The 16,316-nt window shown below is 36.7% G+C and overlaps 1 protein-coding gene across 2 annotated transcripts; it reads right to left on the bottom strand.

Annotated features, from left to right (window-relative positions):
• Positions 1–11,453: 11,453 nt before the first annotated feature.
• Positions 11,454–15,161, bottom strand: LOC122016911 (exocyst complex component EXO70B1-like). 2 transcript variants are annotated; one of them, XM_042574348.1, is made up of 2 exons: positions 12,987–15,161; positions 11,454–12,223 (listed from the first exon to the last, which is right to left on the bottom strand). In XM_042574348.1, exon 1 carries the CDS (start codon positions 14,974–14,976, stop codon positions 13,003–13,005), a length of 1,974 nt encoding a protein of 657 aa, XP_042430282.1. In that variant the 5' UTR covers positions 14,977–15,161; the 3' UTR covers positions 11,454–12,223; positions 12,987–13,002. The 2 variants fall into 2 exon arrangements, with proteins under 2 accessions (XP_042430282.1, XP_042430281.1); XM_042574347.1 differs by lacking the exon at positions 11,454–12,223 and adding an exon at positions 12,856–12,887.
• Between the last annotated feature and the right edge of the window lie 1,155 nt (positions 15,162–16,316).

Genomic DNA, 16,316 nt, shown 5'->3' with positions numbered 1-16,316 from the left:
ACTGAAGTAGAAGGAGAAAAACAAAGGGCCAAGCAAACCGAAGCATAAAAATCTGAAGGCAACGTGAGACGAGTCATCATCGGAGTCCGAACTTGAGGAGTATGCTGGACTAGCACTCATGGCGAGTCATCAAGAGGAGAGCATCGATGAAGGGGAAACTACATCTGAAGAAAGCAGTAGCGAAGGGGGAGCATCCAACTTCAAACATGATATGGTAAGTGAGGTATGCATCTTACCCCTTGATCAACTATATTAACCTTAATGACTAGATCTTTATGTAAACCAAAATCTAAAAATAATAATTTAAAGAAGAAAAATTGATGTGCAAAAACCACAAGCGCACGCTTGTCGTCAAGTAATAAAATTTATAAAAGTCGTTCCCACAGGATTGAAGTTTAAATGCTAATTGGTCCTACACTTCGAATCTAACTAGACAAAATCGATAACAGGTTGTTTTGAGATTTTCGATCAAATGCAGAAGTAAAAGAAGGAAAATTGAGGAAGTCCTTAATTCAGAAGATGTTCTAGGTCGAAGGTTTCATTGTAATGGTGGATGTTGTGCTACAAATTAACTCATTCCTAGTTCTCTGCTTATATGTTTGTAGGACAATCTAAACATTTACCGAATTTCACCCGACGACGGTGTATCGGAGTACTTCCCCTGTTAGTAACCAAGTATATCATCAAGTGAAGAAGTAATTTAGAAAGTCCAGGTTTTCAGTAGAGTATCTCTTGACACAAGGCTTCCCCCGGATATACGTCTCTAGATTACGTAGGTCACTTGCATAGCGTATGATTAGGGGAAGCCCATTAGGTCAAGTGATAGATTTATCCATACATAAAATCGTCCTCCCTTAGGAGGTTATATTCCATATAGAAGAATAATTATCTTAGATACTCAACTTCAAACAAGTATCCTAAGGTCATGCCGAGCTATATCGGAATGTACACTCAAAAGAGACGACGATTTATGCATCTGATCAATGAAAATTCAGGTTCACGCACAGTCCCAATTTAGACACACAACAATGTATCTACTTAGAATAAGATCTATGCAAACAAAAATGCAATCTAGATAGATAAATTCATGATCATAAGGGAAAGCCTCTATGCAAGCATTTCATCAAACAGAACAAGTGCATACAAGCTTCATCAAACTAAGGAATCGGCAATTCAATTGAGTTTATAACATCCACACATTATAATTACATCATACGTCCTAGAACAATATAAATATACTCCATAATAGGAAGAAATACAATCCAAACACTAAAAAACATAGAAATTTCCAAAACCCTAAGGAAAGGGAGTAGAAACCTATTCTTTAACGTCAAGTGAAGTGCTTGGATGTAGTCTTGGAATACCAACAAGGATGGAGCATCAGAATGACCTCAGATTGTCCAGATAACGACTCCGGATGCAAGGATTCAACTTAGATGGTCTCCTCCCGTCCACCAAGCTTCCTCTCTAGGGAGGGGACAAAGTGCCTCTTAAATAGAGGTAAGGAACGGGGTGGTCGTGCCTCTAAGCACGGGCTGAACATGGCTCTGGGCACTTGGCTGTGCCATTTGGCACGGCCAAAGCTTTCTCTGGCTTCTGGTCGTGCCAAATAACACGGCCAAAATAGAGTCTTCTCTGTTTAGCCCTTCTGGGCCGTGTCATTTGTCACAACCTGATCTTCAAACCTACATTTCTAGAGGCATGACTATGTCTCAAGGAATGGTCAAGTTCAATTCTGCTCTGAAAAAGGCATGGGTAGATTCTTGGTCGTGCCATTTAGCACGACCATGCCCATTTCTTCTCTGGCTTTTCTTCTTGGCCGTGCCATTTGGCACAACCTCTTACCTTCACTGCAAATGGCACGACCTCTTACCTTCACTGCTTCCTTGGTCGTGCCTCAAGGCACGACCACCTTCTGGGGCTCCTACTGGCCATGCCTCAAGGCATGACCTCCTTTAAAAATGGGCTAGAACAAGAGGCACAACCGCATAGCATGGCCACCCCTTGCTTGCTGCTACTTGGATGTTCACCTTGGGATATGGCCGTGTATTTGAGGCATGGTTAGGGGCACACCCATGCGAAATCTCAAAGTTAAGTATGAATCAAAGTTGTAGATCTCGAAGTTATCTTCACTTTGACACTTGGAACAACTCATAACTCCAACCAAGTAGAAAGTTATGATCGTTTTACTTTGTGTCCGCGCATTAGTCTAAAATCTGGCACGCCCGTGCTTGAAGGCACGCCCGTGCTTGAAGGCACGATCGTGCCTTCAAGCACAGCTGTGCCTTTTTTTTGTGTGATTTTGCCCTGAAACTTCCCATGGTCGTGTTCCTCATCAAGTCATGGTCGTGTGGGTGAAATTTGAGCACATTTTGACTTTATTTAGACCCCGATATGCTCCGAGGAACACGACAACGTCGCTGGACATTATTGCTTGTTTTCTCTTCCAGAGTTGCTCCAAAGTGTACTCTTCATTTGTTTTCGCTCTGAAAGGCATTCTTTTCATCCCAAAGTTCATCCATGAGGGAGACATGGCCATGGCTTAGGGCATGGTTAGGTCTTAGTATTTCTTCGAATGATCTTCTTTTGTATGCTTTGAATCCTTTTTCACTCTAAACTGCTCCTAAAAATGAAAACAGACTACGAGCAGATCTCTAAACGCAAGATAGTAATTATGCTGAAATTAATATGATACAGGGTGCAAAAGAATAGATCATAGATAATGAATGCAAGAAGATGTGTGTTAAACCCTACAAAATAACATATATATAATCTACGCACATCAAAAATATTAATTTAAAAAAAAAAATAGTAAATGCATGTCCACTAGAATTATTTGATAAACTCAAAAATGAGAATAATAAATTAAAAGAACAAATAAAATTCTTGAAAAATGACTCTACATGTTTAACTCCGAAAAATGTATGAAATTTAAATTTTAAAAATTATAAATGGCTAAACTGGTATATTCAAGAACCATAGGGGTCAAATTAGAAAATTCTCTAAAAATTATGTTCCACCAAAATTTCTGATTACTAATCGAATAGGAAATAATTTATATTGGATTCTCAAATCATGTCTAGTATAATTTAAAGTTAATCTCATGCCTGCTTTAAATTTTAATATATTTTATCTTCTATAGTGTTTAAATAAATTATTTAAATATCTACTATTCATATTTTAAGTTGGAATTTTTTTTCTATGCTATTTGATGATCTCCGCCAAAAGAAAATTTTTGAAATTTTTTTCCATTAAAATATTTTCTATGATTTTTTTTTAAAAAACGATATTTTGAAAATTACAAATACTCTTTAGATTGATTTTTGAAAAATTTTATCTTTATGTGCTAAAACATAATATTTTCTAGCATAATAAAATTTTTGACATTTTTTTATTTTATCTGAATTATTACGAATTATTTTTTAAAAAGTTAATTTTTAATATTAAAAATTTAGGTAAATAAATATTTGGGATCTTTAATTTTTCTAGTATTCTACAGTCTATTTTTCATATCCAAAAAATTTTAGAAGAATTTTCAGAATTGAAATATATTTTTAAGATTTATCTTCGTAAAATTAGTTGCTCTGATAAAATAAATTATTTCTGTTTGATAAATTATTTTTTCTCTCTCAATAGTTTTATACTGATAAAGAATATTTTGTTTAAGTTTGACAAATTTTTTAAAATAGATAATTAATTTCTAAATTCTTTTTATCAAAACAGAATATTAATTAGTAAAAATAAAATATTTTTAAAAATTATTTTTGAAAAAATATTAACTTACTTTGTTGTTATGTACCCTTCGAAAATTATTTCAAATTTTTTCTAATAATTTATTTTATTTTTTTATATGATCAGAGAAGGAGAAATAGGTACAATTTAAGGAGTAAGGACATTTTTTTTCGTCTTTTGCAATTTTATTAACCGCATAATTTATTGCATTGTAATATTTTATTCTAATTACAATTTCTTTATTTCTTTACATAATCATTATTTTTTTAACCTAAACTTTAACTTGAGTTGATATATATCAAAAGGGAAGAGATTGTAAGTACCCTGTGATAACTTTAATGTGGTCAACCAAGTTAAGTTAGATTTTATGTATTTGATCATTGTGTCTAAATGTGCAGGAACTTAGAAACGCAAGAAGTTGAGCAGAAGACGTAGCTAGCGAGAATGATGACACAGAAAAAGGAGCCCAAAGACTCAATGCATTCAAGAAACGAGATGCTGCGGAAGAGTACATCAGTGGACGAGAAGGACGTGTGCGACGTTTGAGGGACAAATAGCTGGGGAGGAAGCCTATTTGATGAGAAAGTCGGAGTTGGATTCAAGTGAGCTCAACTCCGGATAGCCGAAGCATCACCCAAGAAGAGATAAACATGGGAGCTGATCTGCCTTATGTTGGAAGGCGTCTTCCATGACTTGGAAGACGCCTTCAATCAACAATGCGAAGGCATGTTACAACCCATCGAAGGCACCTTCTATAGCCGTTACCTAAGGATAAAATTTTATCCTTGGGAGATAAAACAAACTTATCCTATAAAAGGCGTCTTGGACCTCTTTGAAAGCACTTTCAAGTTGCGGATAGCATTTTCCAAAGGTTATAAAAAGACCTCTAAACCTAGAAAATATTGAATAACTCTTGTATTCATTTTTTAGCACATTTATGAGCATTCAACGAGTATAACAGACTTCTCTGCCTACACGAAGGAGATCTTTTTAATGATTTTTTTTATTTTTGATTAACAACCACCTAGGTTATAATCAAATAATTTCTTAGTCTCTTTTATTTGATTAATTGTTCAATTTCATTTTTATAAATATGCTACTAATCTGAGTTGAAAGATCAAGAAAAATTTTGTTTTGTTTTAAATAGACAATTCACCCCCTTTTGTCGGACCCGCTGCACCAACACTAACTACTTGATGGTCAACTATAACTAACCCTGTAATTTATCTCTCTTAACATAACTCCTGTAAGAAACGCTCAAGATGAACATAATCACTTTTGTTACAATTGTGAAAACACAAAGTCCATTGATAAGTTAATTCATCATCACTTGAAATTTTTAAAACAACCTCCTCCGCTTACAAAAGTACTCAATTCGGCGAAATAATCGATCAACCACTGAAAACTTAGTCACACACTCGACTAAAAACTGGCTCAATTTAAATGTGCTGTGATGTCAATGAGAAATTGATTTGTTTAGTTGGTAAGCTAGTTAAAATCCTGGTTTTGATTTTGAACTGATCTTTGTTTTCTTTCTTGCTATTCTCATACATGAGACGACTTCAACGAGCAAGCTTTTCTTTTCTTCTTTCATTTCATTGAAAAAGAAACAAAAACTCCACTTCTCTAAGTTGTAGCTCAATCGACAACATACCATCTCTTGGCAGAAAAGAAGTATCTCTGTCGCTACGAGTGTGATGCAATGATAAAACACTTACGAGAAACAATAAGAGGAATAGAGTTTGAATTTCAAATGGAACAAATATACTAAAGATTGACTTCTGAGCGTGTGCATAAAATAAATTGTACTCTGATTTCATCAACTAGATAAACCAGAGAAGAAGACCTTAAAAAAAAAATGTGGAACCGTCACATCAGCGGCCCCCCTAGAACCGGTCCCACGAATATAGAGGGAGGTAAATGCAGATATACAGGTGAAAAGTGCATGGCGGAGACATTAACCCCAGACAGTGACACCCCGAGGATCGACCCCTGGACCTTTCAGCCACAAAACCATGCACTCCCCATCTGTGCTACGCCCTGGGGACAGAGAAGAAGACCTTCAAGATTAGTCAGGTGAAGCATATAGATTACCAAGAACACAAGAAGAGAAAGAAAAAAAGATGCCTCCTTAAGACCACACTTCTCCAAGTTGTTCAATCATAAGTGCACCATCCTTTGGTAGGAAAAAAAAAAAGTCTACTGGATTTATCGGATAGGTAAACCACAGAGAAAATTGTAAGTTTTCAGGATTAGTTAGGTAAATTCCAAACACCTAGATTATCAAAATAGGAGGGGGAAATGCCTCCTTAAGACCACACTAGTTCTCCAAGTTGTAGCTCAATCATAAGTGCATCATCCCTTGGCAGGAAAAAAAAGTTGTAGCTCAATCAACAACAAACCTTTTTTTTTTGCCTTTTTATCTTGTGCCACCCTAATCAACTCAAGCTCATATTTCCACTGCTGTTTTTTTTTCTCCTTGAGCCACCTAATCAAGTCAAGCACATCCAGAGCAAATAATCCAATTTCACATTAGAGGAAAAAGTGGTAGTTTTACTTTCACCAGGTAATAACGTTGTCTATAAGAACTTAAATCTGCTTCCATTAGCATTTATGAAGATACAAAAGAAGATTTCACAACATGGAATGGAGTATTAATGGTGATTGGATGGATCCTTGCCAACCACACTTCATAAATGTTCTCCAGTATCAGTAAAATGTATGAAATATAGATATGCTCCTCTCCTGGGTGGAGATGGTGATAGGTACCACAAAGCCCTCTATAAAAGGGCAACAATACTTAAAAAAAAACACAAGTTCACACATCCCAAACAAATGGAAGCAACTCATCAGCACAGAGGTCTTAAAGGAAAACTTCTGATGTCTTTCGACAGATCAACAAAGCCTGTTGTATCCAATTTAGCAGCAAAACAAAGATCACTTCTTCACCAACTACCTCAATGAGTTTTATCGCAAAGAATGAAGAGTTGCATAAGCTTACCATCAAGCTAACAAAAGCTTCAGTCATAAAGAGAGGAGATATTTCTAGTGAAGATAGCATATAGATAAGAAAGATGCAGACTATATATATTTCCACTGTTCAGGAGGGTTTCAAGCTAGCAGAGAATGCATGAAAGACAAATTCTATAAGGTGGGATGGTGTACATAGGTATACAGTTCATGACCCTGTTGTAAATACTTATTTCTATATCAGCTTGGCATCTTCTTTTCTTCTTATGACTGTATCCCTCATGAGGAAAGACATATTTTATCTTCATAACAGAATTTTTCATTATCATCTAGTTAACTCCGCCCATGGTGAATAACTCCGTCATGGCTGATCTGCCCGCCAATGTCAAACAAAAGCAAATATTATGTATGGATCATGTATGTATCTATTTCTTGTATTTCATTTCATAGAAAGGTCCTTTAGAAAATCCCTAGGAATATCTTGTTTCTTACTAGTCCTGGAAAATATTTTTAAATAGTTTGCAGTTTTGTATGACATGTGTTTACTTCGCTTCTTGTACATGGAGCCATTTCCAGAATTATTTTGCAATTGTTTTAGCAGTAGATCACTAATTTCTCTTTATCTTTTAGTTTAGAGGATTATCTTTATTTGAGAGCAGGTGCTAATTGTACTAAGAGAACAATTACAACATATTATATATATATATGTATAAAAGGCATCATATTATATATATAACAGAAGACTCCAACAGGATTACCCAAATAACTAAATACCTCATGAACCTAAAGCCATAACATATTTAAATATTAATTCTAACATCTTTAACATCATGAGTTCAGAATGTTAAACAAAATAGAAAATGTCAAATAAAAATAGAAGTTAAAAGATTTAATCAAGATGGCAGATATAGTCCTAGTGCAGCCATTAAAAGACTTAACTGCGTAGACCTGTGAACTGATTTTCAAAACAGTAAATTGGATGTGATGCGTCCATCTCATCTTTAAAATGAATAACATCTTTCATAACTCCTAAACTGAAGTTAACAGTATGATTCTAAACTTAGTGAATAATGAATTCGCAACTAGTGGGGTATGTGGAGAAAAGGAGATGACTCACTCTTCTAGCAAGGAATTAAAATCGACAGAGAAACAAAGTTAAAATTTCAATTGACAAGAAGATGCCAAAGAGAGCAGAGTAATGTTCCAATATCAACTTATAAAAGTAAGATACTAAAGAAAGGCAATCAATAAATCAATATTTTGAGAATGCGGCAGAGAAAGAAACTGATAATGTGTTGCGAACAAACAATAACATTAGGGCTCCAACATCTACTCTTAAGCAGAAGAGATATGACAGGAGATTAGAGTTTCCCGTCACTGTACTCCCAGAGATAACAACATTAGAAGAAAAAAAACTGATTTCAAGGGAAGACAGATGTTAAAATCAATACATAATAATCTTATCTTAAATCATACATTTAGGACAAATTAAAAACAATGAAGTAAAGAAGGTAGCAATGTTTCTACACGAGGCTAAAGAAGAGAGCAAAATAAAGAATAACAATGCTAAGTGATTCAAATGTCTCTTCGTGTTACTCTAACATCCTTCTTAACCATATCTAACATTTAGAAAGAGAAATTCAGTTCTTTTTTTTGTGTAGAATGTAGGCCCTGAGTCAGAAGCAGTGGCGAATGACAATGAAGTTCTAACTAAGTCTTTATGATTAATCTATTAAAAGGAGCTAGAATACCATGTACTAAACAAGTTAATAAAATTCCTTTTTAATTCTCTTGGTTAGAACTTCTTCTCGGTGAGTCTCTCTAGTCTAGGTGGAATTTTATTCTCTTGAGTTATTCGTCCCCTATGCTTCATCAATTTTGCCTCAAATTTCTAGGTGGTCCAATGGTTTCCATTTTGATATTGCATTAATGATTTACCAATAAGCTTGCTATCTACACTTGCTATATCAATTATCCATCAACTTTGGTTAGGTTCAGCTGACTTAACTCTACTTAACCACTTATAAGGAAAAAAAATTAAATCATATGATTATCTTACATGTACTCATCAACAACACTAGACTAAAATAAATAAACTCAGGAAAAATCTAGGACAAACACAAACATCAACTAATCTAGGACAAACATAAGCATCCACTAATTCCTAGTAACCAAATGTGACCCATGTTAAATCCTTTTCATGGAATACTTTTTGTTTGATAAAAAACCAAGGAAGTAAATTACTATTAATGATTCCAATAGACAAGAAAAATGTAGCCTGTTCACAGAAATTTAAGGGGAAAAAAATCATATAGATTATCACCTTTCCTTTTCCTGTACTATAGAAAAGACAAAGTAAAATCAAGTAGAACAAACTAAGAAACAACAAATGATCTATACTGCCAATTTAGTGGAAGCATATACTCAGCATGTGGTATTCTTGCTAGAAATATGTGTTGGAGTGTATACTGAAAGCCTAAGCTTTGTAAACATTCATTATGAATAAAGAATCACATTTGGTCTAATTATCTACATTTGTTTGTAGTTGTTCATTTAATTTATATTGTAGATAACATAGTATGTGGTGTCACATACAGAAGATGATGTTATCAGTACCTTATAAATTATAAACAGTAGCTCACGACCAGAATGGAAAGGAACAAACCATTAGAAGGTCGTAGTGTAATTAGGTATTAGTTTATCTTGACTATATAATTACACTAGTACACTCAGAGTGTATTGAGTAGGACCATTTGAGGTCGTTTCTTTATGCTGACTTTATAAAGGAACAAAGACCTCGGTTATTATGGAAGTGTGTGCTCTTAATCCTAATATAATAACAAGCACATATATTTGATATTTATTTCTTTAATTTATCAATGGGTGAGATTTAGTTCGATGAATCAATAAGCCCGATAAATTGGGAAATGATATCACTTATAGTGTGTGTTGTTGATTATAGAAGGAAGCGTGTCCTAGAGATACTAGGTTGATAATGTCCCCAAGAGGAGCTCATAAGGATTGTCATGTTAAACCCTGCGGGTGGACTTAGTTCGACATGACGATGAGTGGTACTACTCTTGGACTTAGACATTAATTAAATGAGTTGTCGATAACTCACTTAATTAGTGGACATTCGATATCTTAAACACAGGAGACTAACACACTCATAATAAGAAGGAGCCCAAAAATGTAATTTGGGATTGGTGCGGTAGTTCAATGATAGTTCTCTAGTGGAATGAATTATCATTGATAAAATTAAGTTGTGTGTTGGGCGAACACGGGATGCTTAATTTTATCGGAGACCAAAACCAATTCCTCCTCTCGGTCCCTATCGTAGCCTCTTATTTATGAGTTATACCCACCTATACCCACCTAATAGGGGCCGGCCAAGCTAGCTTGGGATCAAGCTAGGGCCGGCCTAGGTATGAGATTGGGTGGCCGGCCCTAGCTTGAACCCAAGCTAGTAGGGCCGGCCAAAATAAATTAAAAAAGAAATTTAATTTTAAATTTTATTATTATGTGGAAGATATATTTTAAAGAGAATTAAAATTAAAATATCTCTCTTGTAAAAGATCTACAAAAGATTAAAGAAAGAGATTAGATCTCTTTCCTTATTTGTAGATTGGAGAGATGTTTTATTTTTTCTTTAAAAATTATTCACATGTTGATAAAGTTAAAATTATAGAAATTTCCTTTTATCAACCATGAAGAGATTTTAAAGAGAAATTTTATTTTTTAAAATTTCCGGAAACAAATTAGGAAGTTTTAATTGTTGATTAAAACTTGTCCTCTTTTGTTATCCAATGATGGTCGGCCACTTGAAATTAATTGGGGAAATTTTATTTTATTTCTCTTAATTAAATCATGTCAAGGAAATTAAGGAAAATTTATTGTAATTAAATTTCCTAATTTACCTAGACCAAGGAATATAAAAGAAGGGGTGAGGGTGCCTTCACAAGACACAACATCTATTATTCCTCTCCCTCTTTTGTTCCTTGGTGTGGCCGGCCAACCTCTCCCTCTCTTCCTCTTGTGGTGGCCGAACCCTACCCTTCTATTGGAGCTCTTGTGGTGGCCGGATACTACTCGGAGAAGAAGAAGAAGAAGGAGAGAAAGCTAGCATCTCTTGGAGCTTGGTTAGTATTTTGTTTTTCCTCCTTGGTGAAGCTTCCTCTTTGTTGGCCGAACCTAGCTAGGAGGAGAAGAAGGTGATTGGTGGTTTCTCGTCTCGGAAGATCGTTGCCCACACAACGTCCGAGGTTAGAAGAGGAATACGGTAGAAGATCAAGAGGTTTTTCTACAAGGTATAACTAGTAATTTCTATTTCCGCATCATGCTAGTTATTTATGGAAATAATACCAAATACAAGAGGCTTACGTTCTAGAATTTCGAATATGTTTTTTCGAAGTTGTGTTCTTTTGTTTCTTTCTTTTCCTTGTGATTTGATTGTTCTCTTTGGTTAACCTAAAGTTATTTTAGGAAATTAAATATTAGCTTTCTATTAAAGGTTTTGTCTAGTCGGTGGTGGTTGCTCCCATATCCAAGAAGGTCATGTGCCTCGCCACGTCAGTACTGGGAACCTTTTATGGAAATTAATATTTAATGGAATTAATAACTTAAGGAGACTTGGGTCGAACGTGTTAAATTCCGCAGGAGATCCAAGTCAAAACCTAAAAGAACAAATAGATTAAGTTTTGGATCAAACGTGTTAAGTTCCGCAGGCGATCCAAAATTTAATTTAAAAAGAACACATGGTAGCTAGGAAAAGGTTCAGACCTTTGTACAAAATTTGTGTACAGTGGAACCTATAGGTTTTCCGAGTAGCAACCAACAATATGTGCACGGAGCACCAATTCATAAAAAGAATAACAGGTCAGCATAACTAGGTATATATTTGCACTAGCCAACACCAAGATAAGACTGAAAGATAGTATAGAAATGCTTGCAGAAACGACCATGAATAATTCATTGGATCACAATAAGTGGGTCATTTAAGACTGCTAGTGTCAGTTCTTTTGCCAACAGCATGCAACAAACTCTGAAAGACCCTTACGTTTCCATTAGCACATTTTAAAACAGGTTACTTATCATTGAATTGATAAGCACATTTTAGACACAACCTAAATGTTAATCAAATGATGCAATTATGTGCAACTAAAAAGCCAGTCATCATTGCTGAAAAATGTAATTAACATACAATTAAGAAGCAAATATTATGTTCATCAAAATTTTGTTAAGTCATTTAATTTTTGCAACCTGTAGCATACATCATAAATAAAGGTATGTTGTTCATTTATGTAATAGCAGATTCAGTCACAAAAGTCCAATAAGGAAACAGAGATAAGCATAAACCATAAGAAAGAAAGAATTACTTGACAATTTTCCAGCTGAAAGAGGAGGCAGGTAGACCAAGGAAGGATGAATGGCAAACAAATGAAATAAAAGGGGATAGAGAGTTACCTTTCCATTGCAACTCTCTATTCACTCACTATTCTAGTTCAACAATGCTCATCAAAACCTTCAAACAAGATAAAAAGTTAAATGTTCTGTCCAATATGAGATGAGTTTTGAAGACCAAGTATAAAACTATCGGTAAGTTACAAAAGATACCCTGTACAGTACAAATTATAACAAATTTATTCCAGTCTTTGAATTACAATGTATAATTAATATCAGCTTGTTTGATTTGATATATATCTATCATAACCAAAACCTATTTGAGTTTATAACAAATCAACCATCATTTTTCTTAACAAACTATGGATAGACGGATGAAATGGCATCCCAAAGAACGCCACTAAAATGTCATCTCATCATTGTACCTTTTATCAACTAGTAGTACACTCTGGTTAATGTTATACTCTTTATCATTAGGGTTTAATTTGCTTTGAACATGTTAAATTTTGTGATGACAGACTAATTGTTGGATTTGAAATGAATATTTGGGGAGCTAAGTGATTTATTTAACAGCAACTGGATAGGAAAAGAATTTTGTATAGATTTCTTCTAAAATTAAATAGGTTACTATTAAATTTGCTAAAACCTACAGCTAAGAATTATTTTTTTTCTGTAATTTATCCTTAAAAACATTTAACACCCCATATCTAGTAACAGAACAAAACTGAGAGATTTTGTACACATACAAGTTCATTGAATATGCAAGGCTGAACTTTCTGATAACACTGTAGCACAATCAACAAAATAATTGTCAAAGGGAAAGGAACTTGAATGAAATATTACAATGGAGTAAGGGGCACATTGAATATGAAGTTAAAGCTCACCACTGTACAGAATCCACTAAGGCAGGCTAAGCTTTCTCCTAAAATAACTTGATGGCAGAGGCAGCCCTTCAAAGAAATCCTCCAAGCACCTCTCCAGATCCTCCACTGTGTATTTGATGTACTTTCCTGAATGCCATCCACCTTGTAAATGCGGGCCAAACCTCCCAAGAAATGCACGGTAAGCTGGAAGGACCTGTTCCGATATTGAGATTCTCAATTCCTGTCGTAGCTGAGGATCTGAAACTTTCCATTCTGATTGAATCTTATATACTTCTTCAAAAGCCAGATTAAAGCTCTTAAATTTGTCTCTGAGAACTGTCTTGGAGAACCCATGGGAGCTCCCAGACAACCCCTCTTCCTTCAAACAAGACAAGACTTTAGTCCAAGAAGCTCTTAAGTATTGTGTAGAGTATCGTCGGATCTGCCCCCTCCGCCTACGGACCCAATTATCACCTAAAAGGGACATCAGATCAGATTCCTTAACCTTATTAACAATGTAAAGCACATTGTTCATCAGAAACACATTTTGCATTCCAGCATCCTCATAAAGTTTGGATTTCTCCTCCAGATTTGCTTCCAGGTAAGATATAAGCAAGAGCACTCGGTGAGCCAATGGAGTCATGCTCTCACCCCCTTCTGAGCTATCTTGTCCATTGAAACTACCATCCTCAAGAAGTTGATTGAGCAAGGTGCTATATTCCGCAAGCAATCTGACGTAATTCATAACATACCTGTTGAGTGGATGGATCTCACCACCTGGTAATGCTTTCTTTGACATATCTCCCTGAATCATATTGCCAAACTCTGCCAGGGTGTTCTTAATTGTTTCCCCTAATCGACTAAGAACGCTTTGAATCTCCTCCCAGATATAATCCTTAGAATCACCCAAGAAAAGGGCCTGGATATCCGGCAACACTCCAGCTAGAGCCTCATACATGTCGAGCATACGGAAAAGCCTCTCCGTGGACCTCTGCCCTTCAGCTATTGCATCCCCAAATTTGAGCAACTGCATGACACAGAACTTTGCAACCTCATCAAAGCACTCTTCCCTCAGGTCATCTGAGGCAGCAATGATCTGCTGGCATAGCTGCCTCTCAGCTGACATGACCCCAATTGATAGTTTCACGGCTTGGATCCACATCTTCATCTTGTGATCGAGAGCCGTCCACTCCATGCTCCACACCTCTTTGTTGGTGACTGCGCCAGCTCCAAGAAGGGAAAGGCAATCACCCAGGATATTACAGCGGATGCTGGTATAAACCCGGCAAAGGTCATTCCGGTACCCAGCCTTGATCATCCGGTCCGCGATATCTTTAAGGTCGGAGATGCCTTCAGGGCAGATCAAGTTGGAGATCTGCTCGTCCGAGAGGTACATCGTGTTGACCCGCGTCGCCAAGGGCTGATCCGGCGGAGGAGACTCTCCTACGTCCTCTGGAGCAGAGTTAGCGGAAGCGGATCTGAAGGAAATGGAGAGCCTTTTGATGGACTCCTGGAGGTTCTCTGAGTCGAGGACATCCGCGTTCTGGATCATCAGGTTACGGAACTCGTCGCCCAGGCGGGCAACTGCGATCTGGAGAGTCTCCTCGGCGCCATCCAAAGAATCACCCTCCGCGAGGGCGATGACCTCGTCAACGGCGGCGAGGTAATCGGCGGCGGTTTCAGGTGAGTCCCAGAGAAGGGAGTCCGGCCTCGAGGGGTCCCAATGGAGAATAACCCTCTCAGCGGCCTTAAGTCGGGCCTCCTTCTCGGAAGGCTCAGCGCAGGAAGAGGGCGGCTCCACCTCGTTGACGGGCGATCCAGATGCGTCCTCCTCGTCCCCGGAGGGGAAGGACGAGAAGAGGCCAGGCACGGTGGAGAGGCGGTGGTCGAAGGCAGAGAGGATGCGCATCATGTCGTCGGCAGCCTCGGAGGTGGTGGCGAGGCTCCTCACGATGTGGCGCGCCGCGGCGATGACATTGTCCGATCCGTCGGCCTTCGGAGTCGACGCCATCGAGGCTCGCCGGAGCTGCTGCGGCGGCGGACGGAGGATTAGGTCAGGGCGGTGAAGAAAAACAAATGCGGCGGCGGCGGTGCCGATGCGTCTACGGCGATGGATCGAACCTTCGCTGCGCTACCGTTTCGTCTTCCTCTTCCCCAATTTTCCCCTTCTTCTCTCTCTCTCTCGGCTATTATTATTAAATAATTATATTTTATTAATTGTTCTAATTATTTCCTCGATGCTTCCATTGAATTTCAGTGTTTTTGACTTCATAAATTTCTTTCCACAAATTAACAATTTGGTCCTAAAAAATACAACAATCATTACAATGTTCCTAAGTAAAGTTGTTGAATGTTTTATGGACTTAACTCTTAAATTACAAACCATGTTTCTTTCACCCAGTTTGTAGTGTTCTTTATATGCAACAATTAAAAAAAAAACTCCTTTTTAATTTACATCAAAAGACACTCCATTTGTTATTTTTTAAAATTCTTTTAGATTGGCCTATTCCATTGCTCAAATATCAAAAATATAAACTTTGATGATTAGAATCATCAATATTTTTTTTATATTTGGTAATATATTTAAATTAGAGTTATCCATCAATCCAATGTTATCTATTACGTAAAAACTAAATGAAAAGTTTTCTAATTTAAGCACTTCACTTCCTTCCCTTTGATCTACATTGAAAAGATCACTCGAAGATTTTGTTGGATACATGTAAATGGAGAAAAAGTAAAAAAGGCATGAAGCTCCATTGTGAATAAGATTTTAGTCTCATATTGAGAGTTCCAAATCATATTAGTTAGTTTATATTAATTCAAATGTATTAATTATGTGAATAAATGCATTGGGAGAAGTTTCTTTTCATATGTGTGTGTACAAGGGGTGCAAATCCAAGTCTTGGATTGCACTGAACTAAGTTGACTCGTGTGCGAGCACGACCTGTGTATGCCGAATGTCTAACCGGTCGGGGCAAAATTTGTTCGAGTGGAACAACTAATATTTTGTCACATAACTTTTTGTTGCTTATTTAAGGGTGTAACGGATTGAAACATTGACGTTTCACAGCTAGCAAATAATGATCATTAACGCTGCACATTAGTCTGAGCTCTTATATAAAGAGGTTGCGATCATAGCAAAAGGTTGCACGCTTAAAAATTTGAAGCTCTCCAACTACGTTCTTCTTCTCTTCTTCGTGCATCTCTTATTCAACGAAGTACCCATGATAGCAGTCGGGTACCTCTCAGTTGGCAGTGACCACCGGTGCTTCGTGGAATCACGGTTCACCATTGTATCTTAGAAAACAGACGACCCGAGGAAACTTCGAAGCACAGCCAGAGATGGAGTGA

The sequence above is a fragment of the Zingiber officinale genome, chromosome 8B, assembly GCF_018446385.1.
Source record: "Zingiber officinale cultivar Zhangliang chromosome 8B, Zo_v1.1, whole genome shotgun sequence".
NCBI lineage: Eukaryota > Viridiplantae > Streptophyta > Magnoliopsida > Zingiberales > Zingiberaceae > Zingiber > Zingiber officinale.
Note: the sequence above shows the minus strand (reverse complement) of the source record. Positions and strands in the feature narration are given on the sequence as shown.

Bases quoted from the DNA above. Each gene is read 5' to 3' on its own strand.
- LOC122016911 (XM_042574348.1), bottom strand. From the start codon at position 14,976: ATGGCGTCGACTCCGAAGGCCGACGGATCGGACAATGTCATCGCCGCG.